At 47.2% G+C, this 25,039-nt stretch overlaps 1 protein-coding gene across 5 annotated transcripts in view; it reads left to right on the plus strand.

The window, feature by feature from the left end:
* LOC146808711 (cell adhesion molecule CEACAM6-like) overlaps positions 1–25,039 on the plus strand; it is a 344,246-nt gene that overhangs the window by 235,480 nt on the left and 83,727 nt on the right. For 4 of the 5 annotated variants that reach the window (XM_085615521.1, XM_085615524.1, XM_085615520.1 and 1 more), the window contains 3 exons: positions 644–922; positions 3,547–3,810; positions 17,702–17,833. In XM_085615521.1, coding sequence (XP_085471647.1) covers positions 644–922; positions 3,547–3,810; positions 17,702–17,833 — 675 coding nt within the window. The remainder of the gene's footprint in view (positions 1–643; positions 923–3,546; positions 3,811–17,701; positions 17,834–25,039) is intronic. The other variant, XM_085615522.1, reaches the window with a different exon arrangement.

Genomic DNA, 25,039 nt, shown 5'->3' on the forward strand with positions numbered 1-25,039 from the left:
CTGGGTCATCGCCGGCTGTGGCTGTTGGATTCTTCTACCTGGCATTCATCGTTTTTTCATTGAACTTCCTGTTTCCTGTGAACTGTTCCTCACCAAAGAAAGAGGACGTACTTTCACCTACAATACCTTTTATATGAGAGACTCTATGGTTGGTCATGTGGTACCCTGGTGTTCATGGGTACTGTAGTTTTTTGTTATACAACGGTTATTCTAATTGGCTGCTGAGCATTTCTAATAAAGAAATGAGAAAGCATAATCGTCGCCTCCTTGTCCTTAATAGAATTGAAAATTCTTGTCACGAATGTTTGCAAATTTTTAATTCTTAGGTAATTCTGTGTGATTGCGCTACATAGAATTACACGTGTTACCCCCACCCGTAGTCCTGACGGGCTTGTCAAGAGCACCAGGGGCTCCATATTTGTCTCACGTGCACCCTCGAGTGTGCTAGGGGACTGTGCAGCATTGTTCTCTCCCCACATGGCTTGAGGTCCCAGTCCGTCTTCTCTTTCTGCCACCGGCAGTGCATGAGCTGTCTCCTGGATCACAGACATAGAAATACGCAGTGAAACGAGACGCCTCATTGGCCAGGGCCAGCAATGCTGTATTTCACCCTCTCTGTGTCTCTCCTGTGCTCTGATTTCAGAGGTGGTGTCCAGCCCCACAGTGGACGTCAGCACCCAGTACCCGGTGGAGGATGTGGACTCTGCAGTGCTCACCTGTGAAACCTCCAGCCCAGCGGACACAATCCTCTGGTTCTTCGACCATCGCCCACTGGCAGGTGACGTCAGGATGGAGCTGTCTACAGATAACCGGACCCTCACCCTCTCCAGGGTGTCCAGGGCTGACTCTGGCCTCTATCAGTGTGAGGCCAGGAACCCTGTGAGTGCTGGTGTGAGCGCCCCGCAGACTCTCACTGTTGCCTGTAAGTCAGCTCCGAGTACCCTCTTTCTTCCTGTTCTTTGCTCTGTCTGTCACTTGTCATTCTCAAGTTTCAAGTTTATTTGATTTGATTTAGTTCTCAGCTGACAACAAAAAATAAGAAAATCAAAAGCAATAAAAAGACATTTGTTAAAAAATTATAAGACGTTCATCCTAATACAAATTTGTAAAAGTTTTCAAAAAATTTAAACAGATTCTAACACACAAATTCATTGGGAGGTGACTTTTATTTTATTTTGAAATTAATTTTTTTACTATTGTATATATCCAATAAACCCCCAAATGTACAATACATCATACATCAAATCGTCTGCCATAATGGTGGTACATGAAGCAGAATATATAACTTTTGTCAATCAAGAACTGAACAAAAACAACATGGAAGCATTGCATTCAAACAGTACAGTATAAATCACAGTGAGTGTGGCAACTCACAGCAGTAAAAAAGAAAGGTTCCATCCCCAGCAAGTTATGATCAATTGTATGGTGTGCACCGCCCGGGCGGCCACCAGCCTAGCCGGGCACAGTACCCCCAGCCAACTTCTCTCATTTCACTCCGATGCTTCGTCCAACGGGTGAAGTTGCAAATAGTCCTTGAGAGGCGGCCATATATCTCGGGCTGTGAGGGTTCAATTGGGAGGGGATTTAGGAAGAGAGACCGGGCTCTATACAGTTATGGTGTTACACTTTGTTTGAATTGGATTTATAAACCGCTTCTGGCATCAACCACTGTCAAATTAGGGCAAACAAACAAAACGTGCTTCAAGTCCTGCACACCACCTTTACAAAGGGCACAGAAGCAACTGGCATCTTCATTCCGAGTACATTAACAGGCAAAAGATCGACAAGGAAGGATCCCAAGCCGAAGCAATATCAAACATCGCCGGGCACCATGCCTTGAGGTGAAACGAGTATATTGTTGCATTTGTTTGAATTCTATTGACTCCGCGTGTACTTTATAATGTTGCAATTTAATGCAATGCTGGATATCGAGGTCATAACTTATCCTTGGTGTTAGATGTTTTAAGAAGAGCTTCAAGTGCACCGGAGTCCAAGATTTCAACAATTCGACTGTACAGTTCGATATCTTGAGTGCAATGATTACATTTTGAGTAAAACATGTTTCGGTAATCGGTGATCGAAGGTCTCCGATTTTAGTAAAGCTCTTAAGGTACCTTGTTCAGCATGTGAACTATTGTAGGCCCATCTTATAATGCTGGTAATTCCTCTGGCGTATGTACTAACGAAAGAAAGCTCAAGGCGCAAGGCTTGTGCAGGGACGGCTTGGTGCCCTTTAGATAGTTTCCGAAGAATTTGGCCTTCGGTATTAGTTGCCATTGGGATATATTCAAGAGCATTGATAGACCTGTTGGGATCTTGGAGCTAAAAACCTGTAAAACAGACGAAAAATGCCTGTGCCCAGAGGAGGAGTATAGTCGTTGGCGCGCCCCAACTTGTACGTCTGCTTTGCGAGCCAAATGCTGCAGATGAGGGAGATTTTGTAAAGTTTCTGAGACAATTCGCCCTCGATAGGTGTATTCCTTCACTACCTCCAACGATTTTCCTCCTGAAGTCCAGTTGTAATTTGCGTACTTTTTCTTCCTCGAAATGAAACTATTTTTGTTTGTGCTTGTATGTTCCTCTGGAGGCCAAATAGGGTAAGGTCTAAAATAATCACACCATCGGCATACATCATGGTATACATTTTGTGTAATGATATCTTTGGGGGAAAATTGATTACCTGCATAAAAAACATTCGTGAGCTAAAAGGCAACCTTGCCTTAGGCCGTTTGATGTATTAATTGGGCGTGTGAGACCCTTCTCTTTCCCCAATTGTACTTGACACCAAGTTTAAGAGTGAAGTGACATCATTATATGGAGCAAGTTGTCCTTCTCACTTTATGTATATTGTCAGGTTACATAGTTGCATAGCGCCACGATACCTGACGGCGCTTCACAAATGTCTGTCAATTACTTACTTGGCAGCTCTTCCCCGTATGTCTTCATCTCAGCTTGCTTCTCTCTCTGTCTTCATCTCAGCTTGCTTCTCTCTCTGTTTCATCTCAGCTTGCTTCTCTCTCTGTCTTCATCTCAGCTTGCTTCTCTCTCTGTTTCATCTCAGCTTGCTTCTCTCTGTTTCATTTCATCTCAGCTTGCTTCTCTCTGTTTCATCTCAGCTTGCTTCTCTCTCTGTTTCATCTCAGCTTGCTTCTCTCTGTTTCATCTCAGCTTGCTTCTCTCTGTTTCATCTCAGCTTGCTTCTCTCTCTGTTTCATCTCAGCTTGCTTCTCTCTGTTTCATCTCAGCTTGCTTCTCTGTTTCATCTCAGCTTGCTTCTCTCTCTGTTTTATCTCAGCTTGCTTCTCTCTCTGTTTCATCTCAGCTTGCTTCTCTCTGTTTCATCTCAGCTTGCTTCTCTCTGTTTCATCTCAGCTTGCTTCTCTCTCTGTTTCATCTCAGATTGCTTCTCTCTGTTTCATCTCAGCTTGCTTCTCCCTCTGTTTCATCTCAGCTTGCTTCTCTCTCTGTTTCATCTCAGCTTGCTTCTCTCTTTGTTTCATCTCATCTGTTTCATCTCAGCTTGCTTCTCTCTCTGTTTCATCACAGTCGGGCCAGAGAAGGCGGAGCTCGAGCCCTCGGGGTGTCGAATCATCGAGGCGGGGGCTGCGCTCTCCTTGAGCTGCTCTGCAGAGTCGGCCCCCGCCGCGGAGTACCACTGGCTGCTGAATAGAACAGACTTGAATCACAGTGAAAGTCGATTCAGCGTCCCCAAGGTATCAGCCTCTGGGGACGGTGGGAGGTACACCTGTGTGACGCGTAACCCGCTCACCGGCCAGTCTGTGAACGCCTCTGTGTTCGTCGCTGTGCTGGGTGAGTAGAAACATAACTTGCACAGGAAGTCACTTCATATGATCCTTGCTTCACTGTCACCCTCACATGAGCTGTCTCTTTATTATCTCTCTCTCGTCTATCTTTCTCAAATGAGCTGTCTCTTTATTATTTCTCTTTTCTGTCTTTTTCACCCGTTGCTGTCTCTTTATTATCTCTCTCTCATCTGTCTTGCTCGCTTGTTATTGTCTCTTTATCATCTCTCGCATCTGTCTTTCTCACCTGTTTCTGTCTCTTTATTATGTTTCATCTGTCTTTCTCACCTGAGCTCTCTCTTTAGTATTTCTATCTCATCTACCTCACTCACCTGTTAATGTCTCTTTATTATCTCTCTCTCATCCATCTTTCTCACCTGAGCTATCTCTTTATTATCTCTCTCTCATCTGTCTTTGTCTCCCAAGATATCTCTTTATTATCTCTCTCTCTCATCTGTCTTTCTCACCTGTTGATGTCTCTATATTATCACGCTCATTTAACTTTCTCACCTGCTCTGTCCCCTTTTCACCTCTATTTCACCTATATCTACCTTCGCCTACTCTCTTGTCTGTGTCTTTCTCACCTGTCGACTGTCTCAATATCATCTCCATATCTCTCACCCGCCTCTCTCTCCCATGTGTATATAACCTGTCTCTGTCTCTGTCTCTCCCTAAATGCTATAACCACTCTGTCTTCCGCTCAGCGGTCACTTTATCACCACGCTCTCAACTATCTCCCTTCTTTCACCTTACACTTTCTCACATGTCCACCTCCCCAACTCTCTCAAGGGTCTGTCTAATCCGTCTTTTTATTGCATCTGTTTCTCACACCTTCGATCTTTTTCTCTGAGCTGTTCTTTCTCATCATTACCGCTTTCATCTCTCTCAACTGTCTTCCCAACCCTCTGCCTCACCTGTTTGAACAGGGTCTCTCACATTAGTTTCTCTCCACCCTCACCTGTCTCTCTGTCTGTCTCTCGGCTGTCTCTTTATTACTTGCCTTATCTACTCACATTAAAGGGGCTACCTTAGATCTAGTCATTGATAAGCCCAACTCTATTCACCTTGAATCTATACGTCCCTTGTGATTGGACTGATCACCACTGCATCACCCTCCCCATCTCAGATTCTGTGTGAGCTAACAGAGTCCAGCCTAAGTGCCCCAGACATTGGAAAAGATGTCTCCAAAACATCAACTTGCGTGATCTGACTGTTCTCTGCGATAACACCATGCCACCTCTGGTGGATATGTCCGACGTTCATGAACTCACGGATCACTATAACAGTTCCATGACTAGTATTCTAGACTCGATGACGCCTCTGCAGCTAAAAAGATTGTCCTCCAATGTCTCCAAAGCTTGGTACAACGATAGTCTAAATTCTGAAAGACAGAATCTGAGACTAGCGGAAAAATTGTAGAGATCCTCTCCCTCCCTTAAACATCTCAACCAGCTGAGATATGTAAGAAATATCTATTACAAACGCATCAGATGCTCTTACGCCACCGATTTCAGAAACCAATTAGAGCATGCAAAAAACCATCCAAAAAAACTGTTTGAGCTCATCAAGCTTCAATCAAACAGTCAACCGAACCTTTCCACACTGGGGCTAGGTCCGCAGCCCAACTGCGATGAATTTGACAACTTCTCTTAATAAGACGACTGAGATCGAAGCTGAACTATGTTCAGCCTTGGAGCACCTTTCGATCGCCCCTCCTAACTCACTCCTTCCTATTGGGTCAGATGACGTTCTTCTTGTTCGGCTCTGCCCCCCCCCAAAAACAACCCCTCTTGGAGCATTTTGAAAACTTTGGATGAAAATACTATACGCAAAACTCCAGCTTCTCTGAAACTATCTAACCATTTCAACGACCTCCTGCCGTCGAACTTCTTCTCTGAGATCAGAGCCTCCTTACTCCCACTCTGGACAAAGATTGTCAATGCTTCACTTCTGCACGGTGCTATTCTGGCTGCCTAAAATCTGGGCAAGTTACCCTTATTCTAAACAAACCATCCGCAGATCCCTCTGACCTACACAACTTCTGCCCAAGTTCTAATATTTTCACTTTGGAAAAGCTCCTGGAGAAATGTGTGCATGCCCTGCTTTGTGACTACATAGAAAAATTCCGACTCCTGGACCAATTTCAATCTGGTTTCCGCCAGGGTCTTAGCACAGAATCAGCTCTCACCCACATTGTAGATGATGCGCTAAGATTTCTAGATCAAAACGAATCTTGCCTACTGATCCTCCTCAACCTCCCATCAGCTTTTGATACTGTTAAACACGACAACCTAATTGACTGATTGGAACAGAAGATGGGGCTTTCTGGGCTTGTACTAAACGGGTTCTCCTCATTTCTCCACCATAGAACCCAAAGCTTCAAGGTGAACCAGTCCCTGTCTCATCCGTCACCGGTCACCCTGGGGGTTCCACAGGGATCTGCGCTCTCACCCACGCTCTTCAACCTGTTCATGGAGCCTTTCACGGAAATCTCGGAATCATCCAGCATTCACTATCACATGTATTCTGATGATACCCAACTACACCTGAAGATCTCCTCCCCAGAGGATATCTGGTCTCTCAACTCAGTCTTTCTGAAAACACAAAGCTGGCTGACACAGTACACCCTGAAGCTCAACGCTCTTAAAACTGAATTCCTCCTAATTGCACCAGCCAAGCAGTCTCCAGTCATCGAAGAATGGATGACTCAACTAACAGCTCTAAATTGCACGCCACATATCTTTGATTCCACAAGTTCATTGGGAATAATGCTAGACAAGATTCTGAATATGCAGAAGCACATTACCCTCACCAAAGGTGCAAACTCCCAACTCAGCCTCTTAAGGAAAATTAAACCTTTCCTCCCTTCACATGACTTAAAGGTTGCGGTGCAAGCCCTAGTGATCTCCAAGCTTGAGTATGGAAGCGCAACCCTTTGTGGCCTTCCTAGAGTGAAGACTGCCCCTCTCAGGGCTACCCTCAATGCTGCTGCCAGGCTCATAACGGCCTTGAAACGATACAATCATATCACGCCAGAGCTGATATTCCTAAATTGGCTCCCTTACGAAGCTAGGATACAATAATAATTGCATGTATGGCACATAAAGCCATTCATTTCAATACCCCAATGTACCTCGCTCAAAAGTTGGAGCTCTCGGGTGGATCTAGATCCTCGAGAAGTGCCAGCACAATACTGCTCAAACAACAAAAATTTAACAACAAAAAAACCTACAATCGAGCCTTCTCCGGTATCACCCCGAGGATTTGGAACGCCTTACCCCCTGAAGTCAGGTCGAATCCCTCTCCTGCCCTTTTCAAAAAGGAAGTCAAATTGATACTGATGAAGAAAGCCTTACCATTGGAATGGATCCTCCAAGTCGCTAGAGGACACCCTTGCCAGTTGGAGTAAATGAAGATTGGCTTGCTGATCTGTCGGTCCTCTGTTACCTACGCTGCATTCAGCTTGCAACTGATATATGGTAATGTGCTATGATACCCCCTGTGACCATGGAAACCTTTGCCTGCACTCATTGGGGCCGATTCACAGAACTAACTTAAGACAAAATCCTAACTTAAGTCTGTCCTACGTCTGTCTTAAGTCTGTCTTAAGTCTGTCTTAAGTCTGTCTTAAGTTTGTCTTAAATCTGTCTTAAGTATGTCTTAAGTCTGTTTTAAGTTTGTCTTAAGTTTGTCTTAAGACAAACTTAAGACAAAATCCTAACTTCTGTGAACACCAAAAGTAGTAAGTTTAGGATTTTGTCTTAAGTTAGTTCTGTGAATCGGGCCCTCAGCTTCCGTTGCTCCCTAAGGCACCTCGCTTTATGAGACTGTTAAGACAGTTAAGAGTCCTTCCCTGACTTATATACTGTAAAGAGCTCTGATACCCCCGGTGGTCATGTTTGCACTATAGAAAACATTTAAAATAAAGTATCTTTCCTCCCTCCCTCTTCCTATCAATTGGAGTACTGAGGAGGTCTCTTTTGTGTGCTTACCACCCCCTTCTCAGTCCTCTCTTTTTCCATAGCCAGGATTTTGGCTTCCAGGCCTGCTCTTCTTGCTAGTCCCTCAAGAAATTCTTCATCATCGAGCCCTTCTCTGAGCCTTGAGTTGCCTGATCTACCCCCGCTAGAGGAAGGTACTTGAGGTACATTTCTAGGGTAGAGGTGAGAGGGAATCTCATCTCCTTCTCTAGGGAAATTATGAGGACCAGTCTGCTGGAGTACTTTCCACGCTGTCATGGTCACTGTCCACCTCCTCCTCTAGAGCGCGGCAGGATCCTCTCCTACTCTGGCAGGAACTCCTGGAGCTCGGCCTTGGCAGGGTCTGAGCCAGTCTTAATGTTATAATCCTTACAGAGGAGCCCTACCTGCCTCGCCTCAAGATGCAGATAAGAGGCAGGTAGAAGTCAGCTGAACTCTGTCCTCTGAGGAAGACATTATTCTAGTACAATTGGGACCTTTTTAAAATAGCAATAAACATTTTAAATAGACTTTTAAGGCTTACTTGACTAGTACACTTTTTAAATGTCTAATACAAAAGGACTGCAAGACTTAACCCAAGGCCGTACTAGTTTAGATTTAAAAAAAATTATTACATTTGAAAAACAAAACCTTTGCAAAAACATTTTTGACTAAGGTCAGTTGTGGATTTTTGAAGTGGAATCTCCTATTGACAGACTCGTATCAGTCAATGCAAAGTCTTGTGTCCCACCGCCAAACCACCAATGTAGGAAGCTGGCTTCTATGTAGGGACCCAAAATGAGGTACACTATGTAGAAAGTCCAGATACCCCTAAATGGTTTACAAGGGCTTGCTTTTAAAATCCCAATGTGCTCTGTTCATGGAAGTGTGGTCAAGCAGTTTAGGCTTATCTGAGGAGAGTGCTAAATATGTGTTGTACACACAGAGTCAATAAATGAGACACAGTTGAATTGCAAAGCTGTCAGTTTTGAGGCATGAACTTCGAACGCAGTAATGTTATCATGTGGAAGAAAAAGACATGTACTGCATACAGGTATTTGCAAACGCTTGTAGTAGGTGCTCCGGGGCCAAAGTCCAATATACCACCAGCTGTTTGGGTTTACTAGCCCTGGTGTGTCGTGGTGCAGAGGTGCTGGTCGTGATAGTAGCTTGGAGTGAGGTTAGCTCTCATAGTTTAAAGGGACCTGCCAAAAGAACTATGGGGCATATCAACAAGGGCTTTATCTCTGCTTTTTTGGCTTTAAAAGCCAAAAAAGCAGAGATAAAACTAGCGCCCTATCAACAACAGGGTGCTAACATGCAAATTCGCATGTTAGCACCCTTTTACTCTACGCTTCCCCTTGCATCTCTAATGAGATGCAAAGAGGGCGTTCCAGAGTAAAATAATAGGAGAAATGTCGCTAAGCGACATTTCTCCTATTATCAAGAATATCGCTAACCCTGTCAGAGACAAAAAAAGCAGCGCTAACCGCGGTTAATGCTGCTTTTTTACGTCTGATATTTTCCTGACTTAGCCATGATATCCTATGGGAGGAGGATATCATGGCTAAGTTTGCCTGTCCCTATCAACAAGGTAACGTGAGATTATCACTGGGTTTCCAGCGATAATCTCACGTTAGCCTGTTAGCGGGAGGATTTTTATCGCTATTGAGATAAGCGTTGCTAATAGCATGCTATCTCAGCGATAAAAATCAACGCTAGCCGGCGATAATTATCCTAGCGCTAAGTGCACTTAGCGATAATTATCGCCGGTTGTTGTTGATATGCCCCAGAGTCTGCAAAGGGGGACTTGGGGACACGTTTGGCAGAAACTAAAGGGGGGCTCAGCTCGTAGTGACTCCTAGGCCAAGGGGACACAGGCAAGACGTGAACTCGAGCTATGGGGCAGGGTACAGAGGTGCTGGCTGATGGTCCACTGTAGCGTTGGAGGTTCACGCAGTTCTTTGTATACCTGCAGAGGAGGGAAAAGAAACACAGCAGGGCCTCTCTCAGTGTGGAGCTCACCTCTCTTGAAGTCTCTCAACGTGCAGGTAAGTCTTTGTGGTGGTGGTGTCCAGACTGGACACAAACAAGCCTTGGTGGGCGCAAGTCCCCTGGTAGTCAGGATATTAGTGCAGGGGGAACCCTGGAGGGTTTCGCGTCTTAAAGCTCCCCACAGCGGACCACTGAGAGCCTCAGGGACCTCCTCCTGTTGCGCTTCTTCTTCCGTGGGCCAAAAGCATGTGTAGCCGGGCAGATGCTTTCGGTGTCTTCAGAAGCAGGGGAGTGGCTCCTCCACCCCAAGGGAGATGCTGCTTGGTTGTTTAAGTTGGTGGATGGTTCTCCACAGCTTGGGGAGGAGTTAAGCTTCTGGACAAGCCAGGTCGGTGCAATTGTGAAGTTTACAGCAGCAAGGCAGGGTTAGGCCGCAAGTAGTGGTAAAGTCCTTCATTCTTGCAGTGATTGCTCTTCTTTGTACTTTTTTCCGCTCCCAGTTGACACATCTGAGTTACTGGTGTCAGAGGACCTCTAAATATGAATTTAGAGGTGGTAAAGGGGGTATAGGGTAGTAGCAAAAGAGCTATTTACCTCTGGATTGACTACACCCTCTAGATTACCACTTCCTGAGGCGATTGGGCATAAACCTGACCCTGAGTTCTTAATTTCACCAAATCCAAGATGGTGAAACCCTTCTTTCGTTGTTCACTTCAGCTAGCCCACCTTAGAGGTGTGTCTAGCCTGTAAGTTAACATGCCTTCTGATGACATTTCCGGCCTGCTCTGGTGCCAAATGGGCCCCAGGGCAGATAATGGCATTCACAGGTCTGGGGGGAAGCTGGGGTCGCATATCAAATGTGGCAGAGGGTTTGAAGACTTGATGTGTTAAATTTACTAGCCATCCTGTTGCAAGAGGTGCGATCGCCTTCCTTAGGAAAGGCATTGTTTCTTACTTCGGGAGCATGGGCTCTCACCTGCAGGGGTCAGAAACATGTCTGTGGTGGCAGACTGGGAGATACTAGTAAGCCAGCATACGCATCTAGGGTGCCCTCTGGTCATAATGAATTTAGTACTGGCATCAGTACAGATTTAATGAGATGAGGTGTTTGATAACAAACATCATTGGTTTCAGTGAAGCCATTATGCAGCTGGGTAACTCGTAATGACCAGTGCCCAATACGTATGCCTAAAATTATTTCCTGATCACCTGCAATGTCATAGCAATGGAATTAGACATCACAGGGGCAGATCTGCTCATGCACATATGTCCTCACATATAATATAATGCACCCTACCTGAGGGCTCTAGTAGTTCAAACGGGGGTAGAAAGTGGGAGGACATCTGCAAACAAGTCTAGTTTCCTACAGAGAGGAGAGGAAAGTGCCAAACCTCTGTCGATGTGGTGCTCCCCTGCTCTCTCCCTGTCATGCAATGCAGCGCAGTACCTGGCTCTTAACCACTTCCAGCACACTTTACAACCAATTCTTCTGCCTGCAAGTCCTTCTGGGATATGTAGTGTATCTTGTCTCTACACTTAAGCTGTCTCCCATCAAGGCTTGTGTGATTCCTCCCCATGATGTCAGCCCAATGCATCCTCAAATCTCTAACAATAGCTGACTTCTTCAGACCGTTTACATGGAAACCATCCCTTTACCCTATCATTTGCTCACTGATGTGGTTGTTAGAATGTGTTGGGTAGAAGTTATTCTTTCTCTTCCTTCAAACCCCAAAATGAACTATTTTCCCTGTGGGTGGCTGTTAGAAATGGCGGTCTCTAGTTGGCAATGGTTTTCACCTTTGTCTAAGTTGGGACCCTTCATCCTAGTCAAGATAAGGGGGATTCACTACTGAAATAAACCCTGCTCACCCCATTGGTAGCTTGGCATGAGCAGTCAGTCTGATCTCAGAGGCAGTGTGTAAAGCATTTGCACATAACCAACAGTAATACAGTGAGAACACTATAAAAGGAAACCACACCAGTTTAGAAAAGTATCCAATATTTGTATATATCCAAAACAAGACCAAAATGATATGAGTCCAAAATACAGTACTTAAAATATATACTTTGCAGAAATATCTCCAAAACATAGTTCTTCACAAAGTCGGTAGCTCCGTCCGGGGCTGCCACAATACTGAAAACAACAGATTACAACAGTTCCATCTGACCGCATCCGTTGAGTGTTGACAGACTTGTAAACAGTACCTTTTTTGGTGCGGCCGACACCTTGGTGCAAGCTGGTTCTGGCAACCATCGCGGGTGCAATGTGATGTGAAGCATGGGAAGCATGCGGTGCCCTCAAGGTGTGGAGCAGGCAGCGGCTCGGTGACGGTCATCCAGCAGCGTCGGTGAGACCAGGGCTACGATGCAGAGTGAGGCAGTGCTCATTACTGTGCTGGCAGCTCATGGTGCAAGCGACGGAGCCGGTTAGTGGGAGCTGGCATCGGTCAGCCCAAACTGCTGTGTGAGATGAGGCAGTGTGTCGTAAAACGTGCGAGCAGTACCCCCCACCCACGATGCGGTCTCGGTTGTTGAAGCCAGCAGACAGCATCGGTGAGACCAGGATGGCGAAGTGAAGCAAGGCGGTGCAGAGTGAGGTGCCCACAGGTCATGGTGCAAGCAGTGGCTCGGCGGTTGTGTCATCGTCGGTGAGACCAGGGTTGCAGTGCGAGATGTGGACGGCGCCTTATGCGGTGCCTTCAGGACACAGAGCCAGCCACAGAGTTGGTTGCCTTCCCCCCTATGTGGCAACTGAAACTAGAGGCAGTACCCAGAGGTCGGTGAAGTCTCTGCGATCCCTGAGACTTTAGAACAGGAGACAAGCTCCACTTCAAGCCCTTGGAGATACTCAGCACAAGTAAAGACATTTCAGTCCAGTCCTTTCACTGCCCAAGGCAGAAGAAGCAACTGCAGGCCAACCTAACAATCTAACAACACAACAAAGGGGCATTACTTCCAGCTCTTCTTCTTGGCAGGTTCCTTGATTGCAAGGAGTTCTAGGAAGTCTTCTACCTCCCTGAGTCTTCCAACAGGAGGCAGGCTTTACTTCAAGCCCTTGGAGAAAACTCTGACAGCAGGATGATGAAAGTACAACCCAGTCCTTTCCCTGCCTAAGACAGAAGCAGCAAGCAGCAGGCCAACATAGCGGAGCACGCAGAAAAGGGCAGTTCCTCCTGACAGCTTTTCCAGGCCTTCTTACTGGCAGGTTCCTTATTTCAGCAGTAATCTAATGTTCTGGGGTCTGGGCCCAATATTTATACTCAGTTTCTCTTTCTTCTTTTGGGCAGAGAGTGTCTGTGCTCAGCCCAAACCAGTTCTGTCCTCTCTGGTCCAGCTTCCTGGTGGAGACAGGTTTGTCTAAGGCAGACAGGGCCTATTCAGGTACAAGGGAAATCTTCTCCCACCACTCTAAATGCAGGCCAGGCCTACTCAGGTGCTAGTGAAAACTCCTCCCACTACACTGAATGCAGCTAGGGTCTATTCAGCCCAGCCCTGACTCATTCAGGAAAGGTAGGACACACATCAACCCCCTCCCCTGTGGCTGTCTGAGAGAATGCACAACCCCAGCCACTGTCACTCCAAATTTCCAGACAGTCAATCCACAAACCAGCAGAGGCACACAAGATGGCTAAGCAAGAAAATACCCGCTTTCTAAAAGTGGTATTTTCAAACACAGAACATAATCATCTTTACTAAAAGATGCATTTTTACATTCTGAGTCCAGGCATACTAAACACCATTTCCCTATCTTGTTCCAATGGTAAGTTTAAGATGTTATAAGTAAACTTCCATTCTATCCTATGGGACAGATAGCCTTTCCATAGTGAAAAAAGAAATACACTGTAATTCACTACCAGGACATGTCACACACACCAGTGCATGTCTTACATTTAACATACAAAGCAACCTGCCCACAGGGGTACCTTGGGCCTACCTTAGGGTGTCTTATATGGAAGAAAAGGGAAGATTAGGGCCTGGCAAGTGGGTGCACCTGCCAGGTCGACATGGCAGCAACAAACTGCGCACAGACACTACAGTGGCAGGTCTGAGAACTCTTTTCTGGGCTGCTTGCGTGGGTGGCACAACTAGTGTTGCAGGCCCACCAGCAGCATTTGATTTACAGGCCCTGGGAACACATAGTGCACTATACTAGGGACTTAAAAGTAAATCAAATAAGGCAATCATGGAAACATCAATCCATTAATAACAATTTACACAGAGAGCATTTGCACATAAGCACTGATAAGCAGTGGTAAAGTGCCCAGAGTCCTAAAACCAACAAAAACAGGGTCAAAAACAGGAGGCCAAAACGCAAAAAGTCTGGGGGTAAACCTACTGAAAAAGCCAAGTCTAACAGTGACTTTGGCAGAATGTGTGAAATGCGGCTAACGTTCTCCCTTGTATCATTGACAAGTGGGTGCTTTCTTCCTTTTCCTTGACTAGTTCTTTGGAATTGTAGCTTTAAAAAACTGATGTAGACCCATAGTATCATATTTTCAGTCATGTCCTTGGTTTAGCGAACACCTCCGATAGCACTGCTTTACTGTCCCGTAGCCTGGCCTGGAAACTATGTCCATGTTCTTTCCTCTCCTTTTTCATTTGGGTGCATTTGAGACATAGGGGCTCATTTTGATGTCGGGCGGAAAGCCTCCTCCCAACAGTTGGAATCTCTTCAACCGCATCGGAGCGCTTCTGACTGACTCGGTCGGTTTACATTCCGACCGCCTGATTATGATGTTTGCATTCAAAACGTAAACCGTCCGGTCATTCCGACTCAGTTCTGACCAACTCGCAAAGTATTCCTGTCGCTCAGAACAGCATCGTACACCGCTAAGAAGAGCATTTCTGCCATAGGGATTAAGATGCCGATTTCCAAAAGCCTTTCCACCTCGACCTGTTTGACACGGAAATGCTGTCGGAAAGTGACTTTGGGGGCCCCATGCAGGGCCCCCTAACCCCTGCAGCCTACAGTTGATAGCCGATGGGGTGTCAAAGGAACCCCCATGTAAAACCCTGCACTGTGTGGCAGGCACCGTGGTTGCCTGCGACAGGGTGCAGAGTTTTACACACACACCTTATATCTCTATAGGAGCCTGAGTTACGGCCGGTTGTCGGGCGTAACACGAGCTTCCATAGGGAACAATGGGACTCCGACCGAACAGTGTTCGGTCGCATCATAATCCGGAGGTCAGAACCGCCCACCGCAAGTCAGTCAGTCCTGAAACCGAGTCGGTGTTGGGCAGAGGCTTTCCGCCCGACATCGTAATGAGCCCTTTAGTATCTGGCTTTCTCTCTGGATCTTCTTTCTCAGATAAAGTCTTAATAGTTCTTGGCTACTGTCTCTAAAGCATGAGAAGACATGTCCGGACTGTGGAAGCTGATTGATTCAAGGACACCAAAGGGATCAATTGGAAGTTTCAGTTGTTTATTCTAGATGGATCTGATACGAACAATTCAATACCACTGTTTTATATCTATTGATCCTTTATGCTCAGTATTTGTACTGTCCTGTGAGTAGACAGGTCACAGGAACCATTTTCATGAATTGAATCCTGGATCCTTTGTGTGGTTTCACATCGGTGCTGCTCTGAGCTCAGAAGGTTCCTCGTCTGCTCAACTGAGATCCCTTTATCTCCTCGCCTGCTCACCTGAGATATTTTTCTCTCCTCTCCTTATTACTCACTTGCTCTATAAATCTGGGCATGTTCTAAATTTAAAGGTAAAGTCATTCTTTCTGGGACAAAAAAAGAAAAAGGTTAAGGAGATGAACATTCCACATATATTAAGGTGAGCTACAAAGAAAACAAGTCTGACCTGGTAGCTGGGCGAGGTGGTGATGACAATAAACTTCAAAACATGAGCAGCGAGGAAAAGCAATGAGCATATACCGTGTAGCCGATAGGAAAAAATCGAGAATTGCTTATTAATGGGCTATTGGGGACTTTACTACTAAACAGGCAGCCACAAGTGCTGTTATGTTGCAGACAACAGGGTCATGATTTGAATGGTGCAGCAGGTGCAGTAGCACTGGCCACAAAAGTTGTCAGAACTCCTCTAAACACATAGGGGCAGATTTATGTTCCCTGGCGCATCCCTGCAAATCAGCATGGATGCGCCAGGGAAGATGCGTCACGCAATTTACCCTTGCGCCACAATAGATGCGCCGCAATTACAATGCAGCGCATCGTGGCGCAAGGATAAACAGATGCGTGACGCATCTGATGGCGGAAGGGCGGCGCATTGCTGGAGTTGTGTCGCAAGCGCGACGCAACTCCAGCAAGGCTCGTGGGTGCCCTATCGGTACAATGCTGCGTCAATCCTTACGCCTGCTTCAAGCAGGCGCAGGGATTTGACGCAGCATGGCCGGAAAAGTGACTGAGTGAAATCTTGTAGATTTCACTCAGCCACTTTTTGGAGGCGTTCCTGTGCAGGAACGCCCCCCCCCTGTGAAGGTATGCCCACATGTTGAGCAAGCTTTACAACGTGACGCATCTCCCTAGATGCGTCACGTTGTAAATCTGCCGCAGCATTGCGCTGGCTTTGCGCCGCCGCTGCATCACAGAATTGACGCAACGACAGCGCAAAAGTGACGCACAGGGCTTATAAATCTGCCCCATAGTATTGCGATATCTGACTACTAGACAGGCAGTCACAATTGCAGATACCTTGCAGTTAAAAGGGACTTAATTTAAATGGTGCAGCTGGTGCAGTGGCACTGGGGCCAAAAGCTCAAGGGACCCCACTAAACCCAGATTATTGCTACATTTTAGTGCTAAACGAGACGGTCACGAGTGCATTTATCTATCAGGCAATAGGGCCATGATTTGAATGGTTCAGCAGGTGCAGTGGCACCTGGACCAAAAGCTCTAGGGACCCCACTAAACACAGAATTTTGCTAAATGTTACTACTAAACAGGCAGTCACAAGTGCAGTTATCTAGCAGGCACTAGGGCCATGATTTCAAGGGTACAGCAGCTGCAGTGGTACCGGGGTCAGAATTGCATGGGACCCCACTAAACACAGAATATTGCTAAATGTTACTACTAAACAGGCAGTCACAAGTGTAGTTACCTTGCAAGCACAAGGGTCATGATTTAAATGGTGCAGCAGGTGCCATTGCACCCAGGCCAAAAGTAGTCAGAACTCCTCTAAATACCAAATATTGCAATATTTTACTACCAAACAGTCAGTCACAATCGCAGTGATCTTGCAGTGTAAAGGGACTTGATTTGAATGGTGCAGCAGGTGCAGTGGCACCGGGTCCAAAAGTTGTCAAATTCCTCTAAACACATAATATTGCTATTACATCAATTCATTCTATTATTTCCCTCTTTTATTTGTTTCTCTTACTTACCACTAGTATCAGCACAATATATTGCTTTTTTGTACATAGACAAGTCATAACAGACTTTCTTAAATTATATTGCACAACTACTCAGCAAACTACAACTTAAAAAAACACGGCTTATTATTAATCACATAGGTGAAACCTAATGCATGTACCAATGCTTGTTTTAATGAGGTCACTAATTTTCATGTATTAATGTATGACTTCATGCTTGCTCGCATCTATGTTATTTATTTTTGTAAATGGACTGATGGTTGGATTTTGCACACTACTTTTGACTCTAAAAAGTAAAATTATTTTCCAATTCTTCTTAAATTTGATATCTAAACTTATTTGTGTTCAGTTTTTTTGTAACCATAACCATCTGATACATTTTTATAAAGATTATTTTTCATTTATTTGATGAAATTTGGATGACAACTGTAAATTTGAGGAGGAAAAGATAATTGCATCTCAAAACGACGCCTGACATTCACTAAGGCACAACTCCACTGAAAAGGAGGGGCCACAAAATAACGGGGTTCATTAGCATTAAAGTGCTGAACCCTTGAGGCAGTATCTTGACCTGAGCTTCACAGACACTCTCTGATTCCCAGATCTTTACCCAGAGACTCCGGCGTCTGGCTGGCGGGGGACTCTTGGCGTGGCTGTCGGGGTCTTCCTCTGCACATCCCTCATCTACATCACAGCTTTCCTGCTGTATAAGAGACTCAGAAATTCTAAGACAGGTAAGTTCACTCATTTATAATCAGCTGTAACTTTTTGGAGTCGGAGAGGTCTCTCATTGTCTCATTGTAACCTCCCCCCCCCCCCCCTTCACCCCCCCCAGGGTGTTTCTGCATGGATTACCAAACTTTGCATCACAAACATCTAAACTTTTTTGCAATACTTTATATTGTTTCTATGAATTCCTTATTAGTCTTAAAAACAGAAACCCTTCCATTAGAATATTGCATGTTGAAACAGGCAACTTCAAACTAATTAGGAGTAATTCTGTGCTGTGCGTTCCTCGCCCATTCTTCCTACAGAAACAAATCGTGCCAGGGACTGGGTGGGTAAGTGCCTGACAGGACTGCTGCTGGGTGCCTAGCATTCAGGCGCCGCACAGTGACGGACAGCAGGATGCTGGTGGGGGAGTGGTTAGGTAAATGCCTGACAGGACTGCTGCTGATTGCCTAGCCATCAGAAATCCGACACCGACTGACAGCAGGATGCTGCCGAGGGAGTTGGTAGGTAAGTGCCTGATAGGAATGCTGCTGAGTGCCTAGCCATCAGGAATCAGACACTGACTGACAGCAGGATCCTGGCGCGGGAGTGTGTGGGTAAGTGCCTGACAGGACTGCTGCTGAGTGCTCGACCATCAGGAACCAGACACTGGCTGACAGCAGGATGCTGGCGAGGGAGTTGGTAGGTAAGTGCCTGATAGGAATGCTGCTGAGTGCTCGAACGTCAGGAACCAGACACTGACTGACAGCATGATCCTGGCGTGGGAGTGTGTGGGTAAGTGCCTGACAGGACTTCTGCTGAGTGCTCGACCATCAGGAACCAGACACTGACTGACAGCAGGATGCCTGCGAGGGAGTGGGTAGGTAAGTGCCTGAGAGGACTGCTGCTGAGTGCTCGACCATTAGGAATCAGACACTGACTGACAGCAGGATCCTGGCAAGGGAGTGGGTAGGTAAGTGCCTGACAGGACTGCTGCTGAGTGCTCGACCATCAGGAACCAGACACTGACTGACAGCAGGATCCTGGCAAGGGAGTGGGTGGGTAAGTGCCATACAGGACTGCTGCTGAGTGCTCGACCCTCAGGAACCAGAGACTGACTGACAACAGGATCCTGGCGAGGGAGTGGGTGGGTAAGTGCCTGACAGGACTGCTGCTGAGTGCTCGACCATCAGAAATCAGACACCGACTGACAGCAGGATCCTGGCGAGGGAGTGGGTAGGTAAGTGCCTGACAGGACTGCTGCTGGGTGCCTAGCCATCAGGCGCCGCACAGTTACGGACAGCAGGATGGTGGCGAGGGAGTGGTTAGGTAAATGCCTGACAGAACTGCTGCACAGTGCCTAGCCATCAGGTATCAGACACTGACTGACAGCAGGATGCTGGTGAGGGAGTGGTTAGGTAAGTGCCTGACAGGACTGCTGCTGAGTGCTCGATCGTCAGGAACGATACACTGACTTACAGCAGGATCCTGGCGACGGAGTGGGTAGGTAAGTGCCTGACAGGACTGCTGCTGAGTGCCTAGCCATCAGGAATCAGACACTGTCTGACAGCAGGATGCTGGCGAGGGAGTGAGTGAGTAAGTGACTGACGGGACTGCTGCTGAGTGCTCGACAATCAGGAACCAGACACTGACTGACAGAGAGGATGCTTGCGAAGGAGTGGGTAGGTAAGTGCCTGACAGGACTGCTGCTGAGTGCCTAGCCATCAGGAATCAGACACTGACTGACAGCAGGATGCTGGTGAGGGAGTTGGTAGGTAAGTGCCTGATAGGAATGCTGCTGAGTGCTCGAACATCAGGAACCAGACACTGACTGACAGCAGAATGCTGGCGAGGGAGTTGGTGGGTAAGTACCTGACAGGACTGCTGCTGAATGCTCGACCATCAGGAACCAGACACTGACCGACAGCTGGATGCTGGCGAGGGAGTGGGTGGGTAAGTGCCTGACAGGACTGCTGCTGAGCGCTCGACCATCAGGAACCAGAGACTGACTGACAGCAGGATCCTGGCGAGGGAGTGAGTGGGTAAGTGCCTGACAGGACTGCTGCTGACTACTCGACCATCAGGAATCAGACACCGACTGACAGCAGGATCCTGGCGAGGGAGTGGGTAGGTAAGTGCCAGACATGACTTCTGCTGAGTGCTTGACTATAAGGAATCAGACAGTGACTGACAGTAGGATTCTGGCGAGGGTGTGGGTAGGTGCCTGACTGGACTGCTGCTGATTGCCTAGCCATCAGGAGCTGGACAGTGACTGACAGCAGGATGGTGGCGAGGGAGTGGTTAGGTAAATGCCTGACAGAACTGCTGCACAGTGCCTAGCCATCAGGAATCAGACACTGACTGACAGCCGGATGCTGGTGAGGGAGTGGTTAGGTAAGTGCCTGACAGGACTGCTGCTGAGTGCTCGATCATCAGGAACGATACACTGACTTACAGCAGGATCCTGGTGAGGGAGTGGGTAGGTAAGTGCCTGACAGGACTGCTGCTGAGTGCCTAGCCATCAGGAGCCAGACAGTGAATGACAGCCGGATCCTGGCGAGGGTGTGGGTAAGTGCCTGACAGGACTGCTGCTGAGTGCTCGACCATCAGGAACCTGACACTGACTCAGAGCAGGATGTTGACAAGGGAGTGGGTAGGTAAGTGCCTGACAGGACTGCTGCTGAGTGCGCAGAGGGGATGTGATCTCACAGGTAAGGACTGCATCGGGGAAGACTTGAAGTAATAAAGATTACCGTTAAGTAACCGGTGCATTCTCTGCCCTCGGCAGAGGAGCCGTGAGGGCCACTCTTCAAGTCCACAGCACAGCCAGGCTTGTCTTTCCCATTGGGACTGCAGGATAGGGCTTGCCATCCCACTGCTGCACTGTTCTCTGTGGCAGCAGGGATCTCATCCTTGACAGTACCTCTGCTCACTCCTGTGGGCAGCAACCCAAGCCGGCTTGTCTCTCAGATCAACATCACGAGGCTATGCTGTAGTAGGGGCCATAACGGAGCGCAGTCGGGTCTGGGTCACCATGCCCTTTGGTGCTCACCTCTTTCTTCCACCCATTCAGGTGTGGACAGAGGCGGTGCTACCCTACGCTCTCCCTAGTGACCGCTCCATACCTTATGAAGCCAAGACACGCCCCTCTCCTGCTCCACACAGATGAAACCTCTCCTCGGCAGAGATGGAGTATTTTGCGGCACTCGTGGAGTCTCCAGCAGTCCTCTGTCAGTTGGGAATCACAGGACACACTCTCTGTTGTAGCACTGGACCCACTAGAGAGGCAATGTTGTGGTATGGTGTGGGCAACCGTCCTCTTCGCCAATGTGGTGTTGTGGAATGGGCCGCATGTGCATAAACTAACGTACACTGACACCAGTGGTATCGGTACTTAACTGGCAGTGTGCTCGTGCACCTGCCCTTTTTATTTGCAGGGTCACCTGATTGGTGACGCCTGTGACAATGATTGTGGGAGGACACTACAAAACTTGGCCCAGAGCCAGAGGGGTTGGAGTGGGCTGATTACTACCCTATTTGAAGCCAACACCACCTCCTGGTGGATGATGGCTGAGGAGGCGGATCCAACAGGAGTCAATTAGTGATGATCACTCAGGGCCAGAGCTGAGGTAAGAAGCACGGCAATGAGAAAGCAAAACAATGTCTTGCTTGGGAAAGGAAGACGCGGAAGCAATTGAGATTGAGGTGTCCCTCTGGGAAAGTGTCTTCACACCCACTGTACGCGATAGAGCACACACAGCTCAGCTGTCTGAACAAAGAAGCACAACATGTGTGTCCAGTAGGGAGGTGGAGGGGCTATAGCAAAGGAAAACAGAGCACAGAGCAGGCCCGGTTCCAGCATTGGAGACCTGGGAGGGCAATGAAGCTGTCGTGTAGTTCCTATATATCCCATACAGGATCTGCGCGTTTGGATAACATAAACTGTGGGTTTGGTGGCAGACTGGTTCTGAGCACCCCCACCAGATATGTTGACCTGTTTGCATAAGCTAGCACACAGTGCCACTTGAATCTCCTCTTATCGGGGAGAGAACAGTTTCTGGCAACCTTAGAACATGACAGCCCTGATCCCCCAGGATCGTGGAAACAATGTACTACCTTCGCTCAGTCACTCGTGCTCACTTACTGTGTCTCAGAGATACACATAATAAATAGTCTGGGCGTTTCAATAATGATTTATTGAACAGTTGTTAGTCCAGTGTAGAATATATTTGCTGTAACAACCATTAGACAGTAGTAGAGATATATGATTAGCAGTACTACAAAAGTAAAGGGATGGTACAGTTCTACTATTTTGCAGTAATCATGAATATATACAAGTACATAAAACACATGATAAGAAACTGCGTACTCCTATGATGTCTCTGTAACTAGATGTTCATAAATGTACCAAGCATCGGTGTAGGTGTTATGTCAAGAATCCGTCTATGGTTTAGTCAACCCCATTAACTGAGAAAGGAGAGAATATGGGACCCCGTCCTGGTCTCAAGTTGGACACCCCGCGAGGGATGTTAGACGACTGCGAGCTGGAGCGTCTGCATGCAGGAACCTCAGCGTCTCTGGTCAGTGTGTCAGCCGGGAAGTCTCGGTCTCCTCTATCTTTCTAAGCAAGACATGATGTATATATACCCACCGGTCTCCCCAGGGTTCCTACCTTGCTGTGTAACTGTGTCGGCCTATAGGATGACTTCCGGCTTCAACTTTATACATAGATATCATACAGGAGATGTTTGTCCTGCTGTTAGTCTTGCAGTGCTTCCAAGAAGCCTCATGAATAATGTATGAGTTTCGAACTAGGGAAAAACCCACGCTCTGAATGCAGTATCGTATATAGGTAAAAGTTAAGTCCCTATGAACCGTTATGTATGTAATGTAGGGAAGGATATAGGTTGAAAGTTGCAGTGTTACCTGCGCCTATTTTGGGTACCTATATGGAATATAAAAAAGAAGCATTGATGGGCCATAAAGATAAATGGGGTTGTCCAGCGACACCCAGGTGCCTGAGACCTGGGTTTAGGTACGCTAGATGCCCTTGTATGGGTGCCAGTTGGGCACCATACCTGCTGCCGGCCTCTGTCTAGTATTTTAGACTGTAGATTTCTAGAGGTTTAAACATATGGGCGTGATCTCTTCTGTTCTCTACTTCACCCTCCTTTCTCTCTGTCTCACATTCCTCTCTCCTGACTTCACCCTCCCTTCTTTCCACTTCACCTTGCTGTCCCGCTCCCCCCACCTTCCACTTCCTTCCACCTCACACTCTACTCTCTCTACCTTATCCACCTGTTTCTGTGTTGTGTCCTTCTTCTTTCTCTACTTCACCCTCATATTTCTCTTGCCTCACCCTCTTCTCCACCCACTATATTCTAGTTTCTCTCTCCTTACCTCACAATCCTTTCAATGTCCATAAACGTACTCTTGCTCCCCTTCACCCTTCTATTTCTTTTGTATCCTTCCCACTTCATCTCATCCTTCCTCCCACTGTTCTCTGTCCCTGTTAGAAATGGGGGTCTCTAGTTGGCAATGGTTTGCACCTTTGTTCAAGTAGGGAGCATTCCTTCTAGTCAGGGTAAGGGGGATAAAATGCTGAAATAACCCCTGCTTACCCCTTGGTAGCTTGGCACGGGCATTCAGGCTTATCTCAGAGGCCGTGTGTAAAGCATTTGTACATAACCAACAGTAATACAGTGAAAACACTACGAACGGACACCACACCAGTTTAGAAAAATATCCAATACTTTATATATTTAAAACAAGACCAAAACTATAAAATCCAACATACAGTAATTAAATATGCACTTTGCAAGAATAACCTTAAAATGCAGTATCTTGAAGTCAGTAGTTCCGTCCGATGCCACAGCAGAATCCACCAGTTCTGTCTGACCGCATCAGTCAGGGTGTCGGCAAACTCGTAAACAGTGCCTTTTGGTTGTGGCCGATCACATTGGTGTGGGCTGGTCGTGGCAACCATTGCCGTTTTGTGTGAAGTGGAGCAGTGCGGCATGCGGTGCCATCAAGTTGCAGTGCAGACAGCGGCTCAGTGACGGTCTTTCAGCAGCATCAGTGAGACCAGGGCTGCAGTACAGAGTGAAGGCGGTGCATACAGATCGTGGTGCAGGCGACAGTGCTGGTTGAGGGGAGCCGGCGTTGGTCGGTCCAGACTGCAGTGTAGTATAGGGTCTTAAGACTTACGAGCGGTGCCCCCAAGCCATGGTGCAGTCACGGGTGTTGAAGTCAGTGGGCAGCGATGGTGTTGGTGAGACCAGGACGGTGAAGTGAAGTGAGGAAGTGTGGAGTGCGGTGCCCACAGGTCACGGTGCAAGCAGTGGCTCAGTACGGTGGCGTTTATCGGTGAGACCAGGGTTGCCGTGGGGATACGGTGGTGCCCACTGTGGTGCCTTCAGGGCACGGGGCCAACGACAGAGTCGGTTGCTTTCGACCCTCTGTGGCAGCTGTAAACCATAGTTCTAGAGGCGGTACCCAGAGGTCGGTGAAGTCTTTGCGGTTCCTGAGACTTCAGAACAGGAGGCAAGCTCTACTTCAAGCCCTTGGAGGTACTCAGAAACAAGTTTAAGAAAGTTCAGTCCAGGCCTTTCACTGCCCAAGGCAGAAGCAGCAACCACAGCTCAACCCAACAAAGCAACAACACAGCAAAGGGACAGTACTCCTGGCAGTTCTTCCAGCTCTTCTTCTTGGCAGGTTCCTTAATTCTAGCGAGCTCTAAAGTTCTGGGGTCTGGACCCCAATATTTATACTGCATTTCTCGTGTCTGTGCCCAGCTCAAACCAGCTCTTTCCTCTCTGGCCAAGTTTCCTGGCAGGAGGTGGAGACAGCGTTGTCCAAGGCAGATAGGCCCATTCAGGTGCAAGGAAATCTCCTCCCACAATTCTAAATGAAGCCCAGGTCTATTCAGCCCAGCCCCAACTCATCCAGGAAAGGCAGGTCACACCTAGAGCCCCCAGTGGCTGTCTTAAAGAGAATACACATCCCCAGCCCCTGTCACTCCAAAGCCAGACAGTCAATCCACAAACCAAGCAGAGCCACACAGGATGGCTAAGTAAGAAAATACCTACTTTATTAAAGTGGTATTTTCAAACACAGAACACAAAAATCATCTTTACTAAAAGAAGCATTTTTATACTCTGAGTTGAAGCATACTAAACCCCATTTCTCTATCTTGTCCCAATGGGAAGATATGTGTATAAGATGTGACA

This window comes from Triturus cristatus, chromosome 7 (genome assembly GCF_964204655.1).
Source record: "Triturus cristatus chromosome 7, aTriCri1.1, whole genome shotgun sequence".
In the NCBI taxonomy this organism is placed as follows: domain Eukaryota; kingdom Metazoa; phylum Chordata; class Amphibia; order Caudata; family Salamandridae; genus Triturus; species Triturus cristatus.